General features: G+C 47.6%; 2 protein-coding genes across 3 annotated transcripts in view; one reads left to right on the forward strand and one right to left on the reverse strand.

Moving 5' to 3' along the window:
* Positions 1 to 18,480, reverse strand: part of LOC144732212 (annexin-B12-like) — a 246,943-nt gene that overhangs the window by 30,212 nt on the left and 198,251 nt on the right. Inside the window, exons 1-2 of one of the 2 annotated variants that reach the window (XM_078613607.1) lie at positions 17,172 to 17,487; positions 9,569 to 9,638 (exon numbers count right to left, since the gene is read on the reverse strand). In XM_078613607.1, the coding sequence (XP_078469733.1) occupies positions 9,569 to 9,637 (69 nt within the window). In that variant the 5' untranslated portion in view covers position 9,638; positions 17,172 to 17,487. Of the gene's footprint in view, positions 1 to 9,568; positions 9,639 to 17,171; positions 17,488 to 18,480 lie in introns of those variants that run through there. The other variant, XM_078613608.1, reaches the window with a different exon arrangement.
* The window catches only part of CYP4V2 (cytochrome P450 family 4 subfamily V member 2), a 52,372-nt gene continuing 50,440 nt past the window's right edge, over positions 16,549 to 18,480 (forward strand). The window contains exon 1 of the mRNA XM_078613605.1: positions 16,549 to 17,636. The gene's annotated coding sequence lies outside the window, so the exon portion shown is untranslated. The remainder of the gene's footprint in view (positions 17,637 to 18,480) is intronic.

Below are 18,480 nucleotides of genomic sequence, written 5' to 3' on the forward strand. Positions count from 1 at the left end.
CCCCTTCATTATCCCCACTCACACCAGCTCTCCCCCTTCATCATCCCCACTCACACCAGCTCACCCCTTCATTATCCCCACTCACTCCAGCTCACCCCTTCATCATCCCCACTCACATCAGCTCACCCCCTTCATTATCCCCACTCACACCAGCTCACCCATTCATTATCCCCACTCACTCCAGCTCACCCCTTCATTATCCCCACCCACTCCAGCTCACCCCCTTCATTATCCCCACTCACACCAGCTCACCGCTTCATTATTCCCACTCACACCAGCTCACCCCCTTCATCATCCCCACTCACACCAGCTCACCCCTTTCATTATCTCCACTCACATCAGCTCACCCCCTTCATTATCCCCACTCACTCCAGCTCACCCCTTCATTATCCCCACTCACACCAGCTCACCCCTTCATTATCCCCACTCACACCAGCTCACCCCTTCATTATCTCCACTCACACCAGCTCACCCCCCTGCATTATCCCCACTCACTCCAGCACACCCCTTCATCATCCCCACTCACTCCAGCTCACCCCCCTGCATCATCCCCACTCACACCAGCTCACCCCCTTCATTATCCCCACTCACACCAGCTCACCCCCTTCATCATCCCCACTCACTCCAGCTCACCCCCTTCATTATCCCCACTCACACCAGCTCACCCCTTCATTATCCCCACCCACTCCAGCTCACCCCCTTCATTATCCCCACTCACACCAGCTCACCGCTTCATTATCCCCACTCACACCAGCTCACCCCCTTCATCATCCCCACTCACACCAGCGCACCCCCTTCATCATCCCCACTCACACCAGCTCACCCCCTTCATTATCCCCACTCACATCAGCTCACCCCCTTCATTATCCCCACTCACACCAGCTCACCCCTTCATTATCCCCACCCACTCCAGCTCACCCCCTTCATTATCCCCACTCACACCAGCTCCCCCCTTCATCATCCCCACTCACATCAGCTCACCCCCTTCATTATCCCCACTCACACCAGCTCACCCCTTCATCATCCCCACCCACTCCAGCTCACGCCCTTCATCATCCCCACTCACACCAGCTCACCCCCTTCATTGTCCCCACTCACACCAGCTCACGCCCTTCATCGTCCCCACTCACACCAGCTCACCCCCTTCATTATCCCCACTCACACCAGCTCACCCCCTTCATTATCCTCACTCACTCCAGTTCACCCCTTCATCATCGCCACTCACACCAGCTCACCCCCTTCATTATCCCCACTCACACCAGCTCACCCCCTTCATTATCCCCACTCACACCAGCTCACCCCCTGCATTATCCCCACTCACTCCAGCTCACCCCTTTATCATCCCCACTCACTCCAGCTCACGCCCTTCATCATCCCCACTCACACCAGCTCACCCCCTTCATTATCCCCACTCACACCAGCTCACGCCCTTCATCATCCCCACTCACTCCAGCTCACCCCCTTCATCATCCCCACTCACACCAGCTCACCCCCTCCATCATACCCACTCACACCAGCTCACCCCCTTCATCATCCCCACTCACTCCAGCTCACCCCTTCATCATCCCCACTCACACCTGCTCACCCCCTTCATTATCCCCACTCACACCAGCTCACCCCCTGTATCTTCTCCACTCACTCCAGCTCACCCCCCTGCATTATCCCCACTCACTCCAGCTCACCCCCTGCATCTTCTCCACTCACACCAGCTCACCCCCTGTATCTTCTCCACTCACTCCAGCTCACCCCCTTCATCATCCCCACTCACTCCAGCTCACCCCTTCATCATCCCCACTCACACCAGCTCACCCCCTTCATTATCCCCACTCACACCAGCTCACCCCCTTCATCTCCACCCACTCCAGCTCACTCTTGTGGTATCCCCACTCACACCAGCTCACCCCCTGCATCATACCCAATCCAATACCAATACCCGCCATTCGCCACTAAGTGACGGTGACGTCACCATGGCGCCTGTGCCAGGCCAGGTGCACTTTGAGGCCACGTGTAGTGTCGAAGGCTCGCTGACAAGAGGTCTTGGGACACACCCAGGTGGCATGGGTTGGCTGACTGAGATGACTGGTAGATGCACCAGCTGTACCCCCTACTGTGCCAACTTGCTCCATTTTATCCGCCCGGCGTGCTGCTCATTGTTTTGAGCATCACTCCTCTGCCCTCCGTTGTTGCTCGAGGGTAACTGCCTCAAACTGCCCAGTAGCATCCTTCACGAGCCTCCTCCGTGGAGGCCGATCTTGACACCGCTAGCACCATTAGCTGGCAAATTCACTCAGCTCCACAACCTCCTGTACCGCATCAGTCAATCTCTTCTCCAGCCCATGTCGTGCTCGTTTAGCCCCCTCTATGCAGCCAAACAGAAGCTGCTTGGGCATGCGGTGGCTGGGCATGCAGGGCTACATGACCAAGCCAACGCAGCTTTGTCTACCGGAGGAACTCACTGATGGGAATGTGTCCAGATCTTTCAAGGATTTGTGAGCTCCTCACACAATCCAGCCTGGTTAAACAAAGGATGCATAGTAGGCATGCTAGCCTGAATGTTTCTAACCGACGCAAATGTTCCATTAGAGTGACCCACGTTTTACTGGCATAGAGAAGGGAGGGCATGACTGTAGCCGAGAAGACCCGAAGCTTTGTGCGGAGCAACAAACCAGGTTAGCTACCACACAGCATTGTGCAGCCGATGAAAACGATATCGCCCAACTGATTCAGAGTGATACATTTTCTCTCAAACCAGAGCTGGTCATAAGCATACTGCCCTGGTACGGGAAACTCTCCACTCTCTCCATAACCGTTCCATCACCAATGGGGAGCTACATCATTCCCATTCACTTCAGCTCACCCCCTGCATCATCTCCACTCAATGAAACTTGACCCCACATCTACCCCACTCTCTCGTCCCTCATTCTCAATCCCATTATATCCTCCCATTTCACACATTCTCTCCACCTATTTCCCAACCTTCCCTCCTTCCACGTACAGCGTCATTAGTGCTGCCAAGCAGCTGCTTGTGTTTCGCATCAATATCTTAAAGACAAGCACCAGTGCAGCCTCTGTCTCAGCAGTGGCCTCTTCTCAAGAAGACTCCCAAGAAGTAAATCCATGAGCCCCAAGCAGATATTCCACTTGTTGGTACCACCTAAAGTGGTATCACTTCAGTGCTTCCAATTTCATGATGTGGCCAACAAGAGTAAATTATATGAAACACATCAATGAGTGGGCCATAAAATAACTCCCTCATATCCGCCATTAAAAAGATATCCTGAAGCAGAAGCTTTGCGCTGGATACAGTCACATTTGCAAATGTTATTTGTACCTTTGATTAGAATTAATTACATGTGTATTGATAGTTCACTGTTAATGTGGCATTTTATCGAGGAACTACTTTGTGGCGTTATCTTGGAGTGGTCTGGGACAGTTTTGTTCTTTTTGCTGCCTTGCCAAGGCTTGATAAATTTGACTTATCTTACCTATGAATGTCATTTTTTGTCCGTCTGTGTGTATGCGTACGCTTGCGAGGGCTTTAGCTCTCAAACAGTGGGGTTTACATAAAACAAAAATAAGCAGGTAGCACACCGTAAGCCCCGCGGTAAGCAAGCACTATTCCTTTTTTCCCATCCGTCAACTTTAAAGTACTTTATTTAGCAATTTTGTGCAGATTTCGTTTATATATTTATTAAATAGTGCGCAATCGACCATACCAACTCACACGCCTTCGCCGCTGGGGGGGGACGGCCCCTACCAAGTCACACGCGTTCGGTGGGGGTGAGGGGGCATTTTCTTTAACGCGTAAAAAAATTCACTCAAAATACACAAAACGCCGAGGTCAATTCTTCAGTGTGATGTCCTCTTCTTCCCCCCCCCACCCCGATACGTGCAGTTACTACTGTTGTGGTGTAAACTCACATGGAGACGAGATTCTCTGTAAGGGCTCTTGCCAGTTTATTAACTACTACACTCACGTACAGTATCACCGGAACACACCCGAGGTAGACACTTCTACACTTGGTCCTTCCCGTGGACCGTCCCGGTACCCACCTAACTCCTCGGCCTATCCTCAGCCTCGGGTCTCGGTGCCGAGCGGCGTGTCTTCCGTCCCCTCGAGCACTCCGTTCCCTTGGCTCCCCACAACGACCCTGCCCCTTGGCCTGGGGTCCCCTTTAAGTACCCCTCTACTCTTGGTAACGTCACGTCACCCTATGACGTAATCCCGTTCTTTCCTGCCGATGGCCTCACTTCCTCCCACTACTCCTCTACACTACTATAGAGTCGGTAGATGCTACTAGTTTAGGACGTAGATATTACTGCAGAGCGGGCGGGGAATCGTGGGTGGGGGGGGTAGCGGCCCAGCCCCCAGCCTTCCAAGGTGCCACCTCGGCCGGCTGGGCAATCTAGGCGAGGTCGGGGGCTCTGCATGGGACTAGGCCTCACCATGGCAATGTTAAGTAAGTGCTATTTTCTTGCTTCTTTCGCCAAGCTCACGCATATATATAAAACTAATATTTAAAAAAAAGTTTGGAAATATTAAAACAATAATGTTTGTGTGTAGACAACTAATATTTCACAATTAAGTTGCTCAATATTAAAATATTAATGTGTGTGTCTATGTCCTTGTGTGTGTGTGAGTCGATGTGTGTGTCTGCCACGATGTGTGTGTACGTTCGTGTGTGTGTGTACAAGTCGGTGTGTGCGAGTCGATGTGTGTGTGTCAGTCGATGTGTGTGTTAGTCAATGTGTGTGCGTTGTGTGTGTGTGTAGACAAATAATAATGAATAGTATGAATTCCTGCAGTCACGAAAGCTTAAAATAAAGATTTAACCACCTCTACGGGGAGGATTTCCACACAACTCAGACATGACTTCAACCGAGAAGATGGATGCAAAATTTAGCAATCTTCGGAAGGACGTTGATCAATCAGGTAAAGTGTTAACTGTTGTGTTGGCCGACTCTCTGACCTGCATTACATTTCTAAGTTTGCTAAGTTTGATATCCTTTTGTCTATCACCTTTTTCCCTCTGTAAATTTCACCCTCTCGCCCATTGCGGCAGCCCCCCCTCCCCCTCCTCGGATTAGCCGAGCCCATCCACTCCTACCCTCTCTGTGATTACATTTACAGTAAAACCTTGGATTACGAGCATAATTCGTTCCGGAAACGTGTTTGTAATCCAAAACACTCGTATATCAAAGCGAATTTCCCCATGAGAAATAATGGAAACTCAGATGATTCGTTCCACAACCCAAAAATATTCATGTAAAAATTATTCATACAAAATATTTGTAATATTTGTATTATTTAAATTTAATATAAAGTAATCAAATGTATTAAATAAATTTAATCGTGGCTGGTGTGAGGGAGAGGAGAGAGAGGAGAGAAGGGTTATTGTGTAGGACGACTTTCACTGTCACTAATGGAATCACTGCCATCTGTTGGCTCACTGGAATCTTATTCTTTTTGTGCGACTTTAACAAGGAACCTATCCAATGACACTTGCTTTTGCCTCCTTTTGAGGAGGCAAAAAGCATTGTTGCAGTACAGTTACTAAAAAACAGTCACTACACTTGGACACAAAATTTAAAAAATGCTTTACGCACACACACGTGGTCACAACACTATATAGTAAACAGTATACGCTCGCACGGATGTTGACTATACGAGTGAGGCACGCCGACTGAGACCGAGCATGAAGGACGATTACGCACAATCACGCAGCGAGAGAGAGAAGAACCATCGGCTCAGTTGTGATCACGTGACGCTAGGCAGACAAAGCGTATACGTACTACTCGTATTGCAAGAGCTCACTCGTTTATCAAGTTAAAATTTATTTTAAAAAATTTCTCGTCTTGCAAAACACTCACAGACGAAAGTAACTCGCAATCCAAGGTTTTACTGTACTTGCAAATGTCATCCCTAGCCCGCCCACTTACATTTGGGTTGTAGCCACCTATATATAACCTATATAACCTTTGGTTGCAGTAGCTCTCTCGCAACATTTACTCCTCAGCAGTCTGCCTGCTGTAATGTTTCATCTGAAGACGGTGGCTTGCGTTGCTATTGAAACGTCGTGATTTATTAGTATTTTTTTTGTATCTACGTGACTTTACCGAAACAACCAAAGAGTATATATAGACAACTAATATTTAACAATTAGGTTAGTACATTTTATAATCATGTGTGTCTAAGTCCATGTGTGCGTGTGAGTCCATGTGCGTGTCTGTGTCGATGTGTTTGAGTCGATGTGTGTCAATGAGAGTCGATGTGTGTGTGTGTGCGAGTCGCTGTGTGTTTGTAAGTCGATATGTGTGTCTAAGTCCATGTGTGCCAGGAGGTCATCGATGCCTTCTATGACCTCCTGTCACAGGTGGTAGTTAAAGTGGCCCTTGGAATAGAGTCATCTTGTTGAGTGACTTCTATGTCTGAGTTGGTCATGATGCTGGCACCTGGTCTGAAGTGATTGGAAGGCATGAGCCAGATCAGCTCAATAACAACGGCAGGAGGCTGCTAGATTTGTGTGCAGCCCATGGGCTTGTAATTATCAATACGCTGTTCCGGCATCGGCGCATCCACACAACATCATGGATGCATGCCGTGTCCAAGTAAGAACATCTGCTGGACTACATAGTGACGAACCAGCGGATGCGAGCCCATGTCCTTGACACCAGGACCTACCGTGGAGCTGATCTGCCCTCTGACCATCGACGAGTTATCTGTAAGAGGCGCCTGCCTTTCTTCCACTCCGATGATTTGGTAATTGCTGCTCATTCAGAGGAGGAGTTGGAGACGCTGCTGCTGAAAATGGAGCATGCCACTAAGAGGTGGGGCCTTACTATCAGCCCTACCAAAACTAAGCACCTGCCTGGGCATTTTGTACCATCGGACACTCCACCCCCACAACTCCCAATCGGTGATGGGGCAGTTGTGGAGAGAGTGGAGAGTTTCTCATACCTGGGCAGTGTGCTCATGACCGGCTCCGGTTTAACAGCAGAGGTCTCACTCCGAATCAGTCGAGCGGCAATATCTTTTCATCGGTTGCGTAATGCTGTGTGGAAGCTACCTGGACTGTCGCTCCGCACGAAGCTTCAGGTCTTCTCGGCCACGGTCATTCCCTCCCTTCTCTACGCTTGCGAAACGTGGACCCCCCTAATGGAACATCTTCGCTGGTTAGAAACATTTAGGCTGGCCTGCCTACGATCCATCCTGGGTTTAACCAGGCTGGATTGTGTGAGGAGCTGACAAATCCTTGAAAGATCTGAGCAAAAGTCCCATCGGTGAGCTCCTCCGACAGGCAAGGCTGCATTGGCTGGGCCATGTAGCTTGCATGCCCAGCCACCACATGCCTAAACAGCTTTTGTTCGGCCGAATAGAGGGGGCTAAACGGGCGCGACACGGGCTAGAGAAGAAATGGAGCGATGTGGTACAGGACGTGGAGCTGAGTGGACTTGCCGATGACTGGTACCAGTGGTGTCAAGATCGGCCTCAGTGGAGGACGCTACTGAGCAGTTGGAGGCAGTCGCCCTCCAACAACAACGGAGGGCGGAGGAGCGATGCTCACAACAACGAGCGGAGCGCCGGGTGGCTAAAGCACAGCAAGTTGGCACAGTAGGGGGCACAGGTGGTGCATCAGCCAGTCGTCTCAGTCAGTAAACCCGTGGTACCTGGGTCTGCCCCGTGACCTCCTGCCAGCGGGCATTCGAGACTTCATGTGGCCTCAAGGTGCACATAGCCTAGCACAAGCGTCGTGGTGATATCACCACCATTTAGTGGCGAATGGCGGTTGTTGTTGTGTATAAGTCGATGTGTGTGTGTGTCTTTTTTGTCCAGGCAACGCCGGGTACTTCCCGCTAGTGTAATATATTTATTTCTCATTTATATCTAGAGACTAGCTAACCTTTTTCTCTATTTTGCACTCGTCGTTTTTTTTGTATTGTTTGCTGTTGTAACTTGCTGACCGACCCATAGCTCATCAGATTCCTCCAGTCTAAATAAAAATTCTGATTCTCATTCGGATATCAATACATTGGTGCTGCTCGCATTTTGCTATGTTGGATGTAACCAATATCTGCTCTGGCCCATGGACTAAGTCGCGCACATCCCCGTTTTCTCCTCCTGATGACTGCATTTGAATCTTGCTTCCTGTTGATCTGGTTTTCTGAAATGATGCGCTTGCGAAAGATCACTGCAGGGGGTTCAGAATACGCATCGTTTAACTCTAAGAATGTGATGTTGAGCCCTATATTAACACTTTGGGAATGACTCCCTGGCAAATGTAATATAGTAATACCCCAGTTTATGTCGGGGATGTGTTCCTGAAATGTGCGACGAATATCGCAACGACGTCAACCAAAGCAAAGTACAGGGTATGTAGATGAAGGCTAAGGCAATAGATACGGGAAAAAACAGATGCTGTCAGCGACATCAATGTGGGTTGAGGCGACAAATCAGGTCGTTGTATTAAGTGATGACATGTTTGTGAAATTATGTAAAAGGGGGAGACGTAAAATGGGGTATTACTGTGGTAGCGGAGCTTTGTCAAGTGTTTTTAAAGTAGACATTCGCTCATTCTGCTGTGGGGTGGGAGACGTGTTACGTGTTTTCGTGTAATCTTGAACACAATACCATCATCTGGGTGAAATGACCGTCATTAATTCGAATCCACATCGGATCAGAAGAGCTAAATTCCAAAAAAGGCCCTTTCAAGAAACAGACATCGATCCGATGAGGTCTTTGAATGCCCCAACTCAAGACCTATATGTGACTTCCTGGCCAAAAATCTAAGGCATAAAGTAGACGTTGCCTTAAAGGAGATGCATGTTGAGGACATCACGCGGATGGTTTAAGTTACAGAACAAACGGTTACACTCTTGTTGCGGCTATCTACCACCCTAAACACGGCCTCCTCACCACCTTCATCAGGCAAGGCCTAAAGAACTGCTCTCAAGTGCAATACCACAAGTGATGGCACATTAACGATTACACTCACAGTTGATCGTGTGACAGTCATCAATGTATATTATTCCCTAAATAATAAATGGCCATCATCACCTCTGCCAGCGGTCATTCACCCGGCTGTAGATAGGGGTGACTTATATAGCCACCACACAATGGACTACTCAAAAAATGAAGCTGGTTGCCATGTGTTTAGTTTGTTGTCCTTACCCCACCTCGGATTAGCACAGTTGGCTACGTATATAAGACCCTAAACAGCCAGGCACATTTCACTCAGCCGGATGGAAAAAGGACTGTAACCCAGACGTATGCGTCATCTCAAAGGGCAATAATGGACAGCCACCATCAATTAAAGGCAATTTTCCAAAGAGCCAGAACAAACCAGCAGTTACGCACATTGCATTACTGATACTGGCCATTCGTTACTCGGGCCTCTGGTGTCATGTGTAAAAAGAAAAGCAAGAGCCATTAATCTGTTTAAACGATAAGCATGACCAAATCAATCCCTTGGACTGGTGTAAAGTGGCAATTCCCTTGCGCTATAGAGCTGTGTGCTGGGTGCTGCCTGCTCAGAGGGAATGCGTTGGGTGTTGTTCTGCGAGCGCTCACCGGATAAGGCCCTGCGCCTGGAGGATAGGCTGGGGGGTAGCCCCCTCCAGGGTAGCCGGGGTACGACATCCTATGGGAGTATACACAAACATTTACAATGCAGACACGGTTATGAAATATACTGTATAACATTACACCGATATACTAGGCAGTGCATGGCTGGGATATTACTGCAAACTTCGATTAGCACGGTTATCTACGTACAGTGCGAAAGAAGTTCAACATACATACAAACTTGGGTGTTTTTCACAAATGTTAATGGAGATTGTTTAAATGGGCACCGCAAAAACCCAAGCTAACGATGCATAGTTTTAAAATCACGACAATAGCGCTTCATGCTGATATTGTAGATGATCTCAAGTTCTGCAAGGTTGTTCCATTTAATTATTTCATGAGCTGGCTTTAATGTGCAAGGCAACACGAAAATGTATAGAGCAGAATTACAACGCATTTAAGCAACCACGTAATAGCACCTCACACTATCGTCATAATCAGAATTCACTCTGCAATAGACGATATGGGATAACATTAGTGGTTCCAAATGCTTTTCTGTGCACCCTTGGGTGCAACACCAAGAATGTTAAACGTCTGATTTCTTCTTGGCTCTTTCAAGCATTGGCTCAGAGGCGGACGGAGGTTTAAAATTAAACAGAAGAGCACATTGCCAGGAATTCCAAATTACAAAAACATGTGAAAGTCACGTTATCGTCAGTGGCGATTAAAAGTGTAAACAAGTCAAATCTAGCTAGGATACACACAGCTCCGTCAGCACTGTGTGTGTACACAGAACAGTGACAGCACACGGCTCTCCCAGCACTGCGTGTACACACAGCAGTGAGAGCACACGGCTCCGTGATCACTGCATGTGTGTACACAGTGCTCTCAGTGCCGTATGCAGCACGAGGCCATGGAGGCAAGCATCATTAGGACCCTTGGACCCGAGGAGGAACAACAACACACTGCGTAAACCCGGCAAAGCTGAGCGCGTCCCATCTGGTGCGATGCCAAAGATGGACGGTGCCTCAACGGTCGCCTGGCAACGTTCATGACTCCAGCTACAGCAGCCAATCAGCGGCCAGGAGAACAACCCCCGAGCAACATGGCTGCCAAGGTCGCGTCACGTCCCCTGTGTAAATTTACCAGTCTTGCTGGGGCTTTCGCTCCCCCTGCCACCGCGGGTTTGATTTACACACAGCTCTCTCATTGACATGCTAATTTCTCTGCTCCAGCAGACCCACCTCTCACTCTTCCCCCCCCCTCTCTCTCTATTTAAGGCCACGACACAGAGGCATTGGGTCTCTGTGTGTCTATGTTGTGTCTCTCTGCTTGTGTCTCGCTCTCAAATTTAGTTCTACCTATTCTTAGGTTTTTTCGGTAAAGTCACGTAGGTAAAACATTAAAATTAATAAAAGTAAAATAAAAAAACGACGTTTCGGAGGCTTGTTTTACCATGTTTAGTTGTTTCTTTTTTCACACTATTGTTATGTAGGCCAGGCTTAGTCACAAACCATACCTCTCCATAACAAAGGCTCAGCCTCTTAAGCCTCACCTTACCATATTAATAAAAAGTGTGCCGTACTTGGCCCTTCCCCCCTCTCCAACCATTATATATACGGAGTGGTAGCTCTTGTAATCTCTCATTTACTTGATACAGCTGTCGTGGCTGTGACGGTTCCACCTGAAGACGGAAGCTTGTGTTGCCTCCGAAACGTCGTGATTTTTATTTTATTTTTATTAATTTTAATGTTTTACCTACGTGACTTTACTGAAAAAACCTAAGAATATGAATCCTTGCAGTCACGAAAGCTTCAAATCTAGAATTAGTTCTACCTGATGACGATTGCTTGTGTTGCAATCGAAACGGCGTATAATATTATTTAATAAATTTTCTTTCTACGTGACTTTACTGAAAGAACCAAAGAGTAATACCACTCATGTCAAGACATCCACTACAACACATGGGACTTTCTATGAGCAATGGCTACGATCACTAGTACTCTCCATCGGCACATGAAGACGCTGTTGAGATAACGGTACCAGCGACCGACCTGGTTGACAGGTATGCAAACCTGTCTTGCCAAGACGCGCCTTATTGAGCAAGTTGAAATATCTAGGAAAGTTGAAATATCTAGGCCTTCTCCTGGACTCAAAACTATATTTCCAGATCCACCATGATCAAATGGCCAATATGATGCATACCGAAAATGGATTCCTATACAGAAACAAACGCTGTATACCAGCTCGACTCCATCTAAAAAAATAGCTCATCCTGCCCATACAATATTTGATTATTGCAACACCATCTACCACCTAGCTTCCGAATCTTTGTTAAAATGTCTCATTCCATTAAACCACTCCGCTCTCCGTTTTGCCCTTGATGCCCCCTCTAAAACGTACCATTGTAATTAATTCTAGATTTGAAGCTTTCGTGACTGCAAGGATTCATACTCACCATTGCCACGTTATTTCGAGCGTGCAAGTTTAGCTTGCGCCTTTCTGATTTTCCAGATATACAAACAGACGTAACTTCAACCGAGATGATGGATTCAAATTGAGCAATTATTGGAAGGATGTAATTAACCAAGTTAAACTTTAGCTGCCGTGCAGTTTACTGCTAGACAGCCAGTTTAGATTTATTTTCATAATCATATCCTTATTCTCAGTCTGTTACCCCCAGCTTCACACACTACCATCACCATTACCACACGTTAGTGTTCATCTTGCGCATTTCTAATTTGCCCCCCTGGCAGCATAACAAAAGGCTGCTTAATCTTAGCTTTCTTATCTACTTCCGCCCCCTGCATCACAAGGCTTCAGTTTGAGCTCCATGCGTTGCCTCCCAACACCCACCCCGTTCCTCACATCGTTGCCTCCCAGTCCACAGCCCGCCCACACACTCACCATGCCCCCCTCCCTCCATCCCCAGCGACTATATAATTCCTCGTCACAGCTATCTGTTAGACACACTTAAGCGGTTGTGCTTTTGCTACTTTGTCCCCACCTGAAGGACGCTTGTGTTGCGCCTGAAACGTCGTGATTTAATTTAGTTTTCATTTTTTTTACCTACGTGACTTTACCAAAAAAACCAAAGAGTATTGTAATTAACTCAAACCTGTCCCCTGGATAATCCTATTTGTTAAATACTTAATTGGTATTAAGTGTTTTCGTGTTACCGCTCCACGTATCTGGCATACTTCTGCCTCTCTATGAAAGCTTGGTGCCAATTATACCAAAACACAGAGCTTACTTGCACATGTACTTTACTTTTTTCTGGTGCCTCCTGCTCGATTAAATTTGCGCTGTTTATTTTTATTCGCGTGTGTTTAATTTACGACTTTCAAACAACTCGGTCGTTAGTTGTGAAATACTTGATCTCTGCAATATTGACATTTTTGGTCGTTTGTTTTTTGTTGTTGCTGCTGTGCTCACGCACCACGCTTCTCCCTTGTAAAATAGTCGGGCAAACTCAGCGTGGATGAATGCACAGAGCGGTGCCGTCACAGCGGCCATCTTACACAGGGGCTTGAATGCCACGACGATAGCCATGTTGCATCGAGATTGTTTTCCTGGCAGCTGATTGGCTGCTTCAGCAGGAGTGATGACGTGTTCCCTAGGTACCACTGACGCGCACCCATGTTTGCGATCTCACTGGGCACACGCTGTCGTCGGTAATACCATTGGATAAATTAGTTGAATATAAAATGCATAAGTTGCGGTGGTTGCATAACGTATTGCTTGTTCTGAAAGTGTTTGCATTGAAAGGAACGTGGCACAACAGATAGGAGTCTAACTTGACTTGATAGCTATGTAGCAATGAGAACCCTGTAGAAAGGCCTACTCTATGTGGTCATTATAGTGATCAACTGTGCTGCACCAGGCGTGGAACATGAGGCCAAACACACAAACTACCTTTATGTCCGGAAAAAAAGGATAGATTGATGGCCAAGCATTGGAGCTTCATTTAAATCTATCCGGTCTCCATTGCTTCACAAAAATAGAGGCAGTTCTTTGTCATGGAAAAGATCGGATAATAAATTAAATAAAGAATTGGCATATATTGGTCAATTCATGATATTAATATATCCACGCAAGCCACCGCTGAACTGTGGGCAGACCAGTAGTGGTTAGGACACTGTGCTTCACGTCGGCTGAGCGCAATAGCTCGTGCCCTTGGAACGCTGCCCATCACGAGACCCGGCTATACACTGCCAAGACAAAGAGCCAGCACTGAACGAATAGTAGAAGGCAATGGAGAAGTTTAAGAGAAGCTGTAACACAGCTGTAATAAGTTAAAAGCAATAATCTATTGAGACGTTTCAGGAGTTAAAGTTTAAGTAATAGAGTACTGGAACTGTTTAAATGAGACCTGGAAATTTTCCGTTGTTGAAGAGGGAACGTGCCTAAGAGTGATTCGTGAAAAAGTACAACTCGAGGAGAAAATCAACAAAGAGGAGAAAACACCGACTGCACTGCTAATCAAGCCACAAGCTGTAATCAACACGAGCTTACAACTACAAGTTCCGTGGACTATTATCACGGTGAAGATATCTGACACTTGACGGAGAAAGAGTGCGGTCACTGTCTACATTCACGAGAAAAATTGTGTCTGCACTCCGTCAGAGTTCAGTGTTGATAGCACCGCCGCCGTGCTCTCATTAACGGTCCATGACTTAGTCGTCACTGTGACGGGGCCTTCGTTCATCAAGCTGACAGCTGCCACTGCTACCGCGCGGCTGTATCGCTGCGGCAGAACGCTGTTAACATCCGCACTGCACCGGAGGAGACCATCGTGTGCAACGATTCCTACAGGCAGAAGACGCGTGTCCATTGACTGCGACTTAAGGGTACCGAACTGTGCTTAAATTCCAGTCATCAAAAAGTATCACAACTACTTCGGTCTGTGGTATCAAGTCCCTATACATTTTGAGTCGTGTACATACATTTATTACTTTTAATACTGTTTTTTTGTATCACGATTGATTTTGCATAGAGCATTGCCTGATTTGCTTTTTGATAAATACAGTACCTTTGTACTGATCACCGGTTGTCTATTAAAAAATTGGCATTTTTGCATTTAATAAATAAAATACTTGTTTGAGTTAAAGTGCTGTTCCAGTGTGTGTGTGTGATTTACCACTGTATTAAACCATCCCGTTCCATGTCAGGGTATCAAACGATGGTTAGTCATTCAATTACACCGGAGACAACGAACCACCAACATTATTGGCAGATACAAAACCAGAGTATCTGATGGACAGTGACCAGATACCCCGGTTTTCGCACTCGGGGGTTTTAGATCCTACGCGAATCACTTCCATAGAGGTTGGTTATGTATGCATGTTGAACTTCTTTCGCACCGTACGTAAGCCAACCCTGCTAACTGGGGGTGAGGGGGAAGGACAAAACACTATAGTGCATTTTGTCTGGGCTTAGGGCCAAGGGAAAACAAAAGTCCATATCTCTCTTTGTGGAAAGATTTCCACAGCCCGTCAGCTCAGGGGCCTTCCAGAGCGATGTTGCCCAGCCACTCGTGTGGAAGCTGGAAACACTGTGGGCTCGTTTCGACAGACATGCGCCACAAGAGTAGAATCGTGGAGGCATTCAGGAAAACACTGCTAAGTTACGAAACCTCCATTGTGGAGTTTAACATGGAGTGTGGTTAACATCTGACAACGAACACACATGCGTGCGTAGACTGCCGGATAGCATGTTAGCCTGTTAGGAGAACGTCTATGATCGTCAACCATCTCTACACTGTTAGATATCTATCCACTGAATACCGTGGCGACAATGCTAACACTCGAGTAGCAGGACGGGGTAATATCGGGGCAGGAAAGCGATGTGGACTGATTGAGGCAGGAAGCTGGTCGGGGTGGGAGGTAATCCCATCAGCAGCCATTTGGGTCGATGCTGGAAAACTGATCTAGGGGGAGACGGCAGGGGGAAGCGATAAGGTGGAATCGACGATACTGGGCTCGATGACCTCTTAACCTTGAGTGAGCCTCCGGTCATAAACGATTTCGACGTGGTCGCGACCAGGCCCGTCGCATTGCCGGTCTCACAGCAACTCATCGTGCAATCGCACGCGAAGAGACTTTTGACAGAGATGCCGTGAACATCACACGCCATGCAACGCCTCTACTCAGCCTGACAACACACCGCCGTGAGGTTTGCCTGTTAAAGTACACAGACCCTTTCGATTTAAAGCTTTCGTGACTGCAGGGATTCATCTTATTGGTTCTTTCAGTAAAGTCACGTAGAAGGGAAGTAATAAAATAATAAAAATAAAACATAATAAAATAATTCTCACGACGTTTCGGCCACAACGCAAGCAGCCGTCCTCAGGTGAAACCAGGTCTGTCGAGGCGACAGCGTCTGAATGAAACAGCACACGTGCTTGGAGCACATATATAAGCTGGGTTGGAAGGGGGGGGGAAGGGCGCCTTCACAAAATAATTTTCATATCAAGAGGAATTTAGCATATTTATGGGAAATGCAGGTATGTGATTAGTACTACTTATGTCCCCCCTCCCTTGGATGCTGCTAATCCTGCATAATGCACGGACACATACCTGCATTTACCATAAATATGCTGAATTCCTCTTGATATGCAAATTATTTTGTCAAGGCGCCCCCCCCTTCCAACCCAGCTTATATATATGCTCCAAGCACGTGTGCTGTTTCATTCAGAAGCTGTCGCCTCGACAGACCTTGTTTCACCTGAGGACGGCTGCTTGCGTTGTGGCCGAAACGTCGTGAGAGTTATTTTATTATGTTTTATTTTTATTATTTTATTACTTCCCTTCTACGTGACTTTACCGAAAGAACCAAGAATATACACAGACCCTTGCCAATCCACTGCTGAATGAACGGTCGTGCCCGATTCAGTGCACTACGCTAACCACTGCACCACCGCTCCATCCCTTTCCGCGTGTAACCGGTTACACAATCCGTGAACTGTACAGGCAGTGCGAGCTGGTCCGGACAGGCTCCACCGATGCCGTGATGACATTGATTGTAACTATTGTGACGATGGTAATAATTGTGGTGAGCGTAATGGCGATATTTATGGTAATGCTTGTGACGATGGTAATAATTATGTTGGGAGCGGTATTGTAGCGGGTAGTACGCTGCGTTTCTAACCCCGGCGCCCCGAGTTCGATTCCTGCTCACGGTCAACAGCTGTGACGATTATCGGTCCTGGACCTCTCCTAGGTCGACTCGGCCTCAAAATAAATACTTGGTGCGTAGTGTAAACATCGCCAAGGCGGTCGAGCGTTGTCCTGGCCGCCCACTCCCCCGTGTGCCGTGCCGGCTTTTATACGCGCTTGCTAACAGCAATGTTACAGGCGATACGGGGTAATGGTGATGACGGTAATAATGGCGATAATAATAATGGTGATATTGATGGTGATTATGGAAATTACGTCGATGGTAATGTTCTTGAAAGTAACGACTGTGCGAACGATGGTGTTGATAACCAATACTAGTTTGTGTGAGTGTTGCTGTTGATCACAATGGTTATGGAGTCTTGGAAATGATTGTGATAGTAATGACATGGATGGTGATTGTTGATGGTGGTGATGCTGTGAATCCCACTCACGTGAGCGCTGCGAGTGCGAGCTTGCGCCGCTAGGCCTCCTCAACCTCTTCTGCCGCTCCTCCGACAGTCGCGCCCCACTGCGCTCTTCCAGGCAAACGGAGAGTCGTCCTTGCTTCCCTCCCTGTCTCCGTCTCCTATCTCTCTGTCTCTCTCCGTTCTCTCAAGACATGCAGCAGGGGCGGCAGCAGCAGCAGACGCAGTGAGACGAGAGGAGTGCGCTCCGCCTGTGAGGAGAGGGGGGGAGGCGAGGAGCTCTGTGGGGCGCTGGTCACGGGAGACGCGGTGACGGAGGCGCAGGGCGGGCCGCGCGGGGTTCGAGCCGCGCCCAAAGGCGCACACAGAACCGGTCTGACGGGACGCGACGCGATATGCGCCACGCGAGTCACGGTTCAAAATACGCTGCTGCTGTTGCCGAGCTGCCTCCTGACCATCGTCCTCATCATGGCCACCGCCTCCGTTTCATGTGTATGTCCACCTCACAAAGCAAACGACCAACCGCGCGTTTTCAGCCTCGAGCCCTCTTTTGGTGCAAAACCACGACTTACTGGGGCCACCCACGACGGCACGCCCACAGCCATTCCTCTGGTAGAATTGGATCTTCAGATCACAAATATGTACGATAATCGAGAGGTCATAATAATAAAGCTGTACTGCAGTATAATGGAGAATTAACCTCGTTTTGGAGTAAAACGCGAGATGAAAATCTCGAGGAATGTCAACAATTGGGCAATATCTGCGGTCCTCCATGTGTTATCTGCCAATTAGTGTTTACATATGGGAGGAAACCGGAGAATCTGTGGAAAATCCACTACAGTCCCCAACCAGACGGAACAGGTGAAATCCACATTATTTGCTTTACCGCCTTCCCTTGAAGGAGCACAAAAGGGAGTTTCACCGCATGTGCGATCCACCAATCCTCACTGCCTGCACAGCGCTGGATTACCGGTACCTGTACATACGTGCAGTAGCCACCACCGGACGGCTGACAACAATAACAGTGTCTATAAAGGGCGGTATGTACGCTACGCTTACGGCCCTACCTTGTTACCTCCCTTAACGTAAATCTTCCTTCAAAAATCTTCTGAAACAGAAGTTTAGTGCTGGATACAGCCACATTTGCCAATGTGATTTGTTAATTCGATTTTTTAAAATGTATCGATAGTTTAATTTTAATATACAATTTTATTGATGGATTATGTAGTCTTGGTGTGGTCTTGGACTGTTTTGCATTTTGTTTTGCTGCCTTTCCCAAGTTTGAAATTGATGATGCAATCTGAACTTTATTTAAGGGGCACCACGGTGGTGTGAT

Source organism: Lampetra planeri, chromosome 41, assembly GCF_965212315.1.
Source record: "Lampetra planeri chromosome 41, kcLamPlan1.2.h2, whole genome shotgun sequence".
Classification (NCBI taxonomy): domain Eukaryota; kingdom Metazoa; phylum Chordata; class Hyperoartia; order Petromyzontiformes; family Petromyzontidae; genus Lampetra; species Lampetra planeri.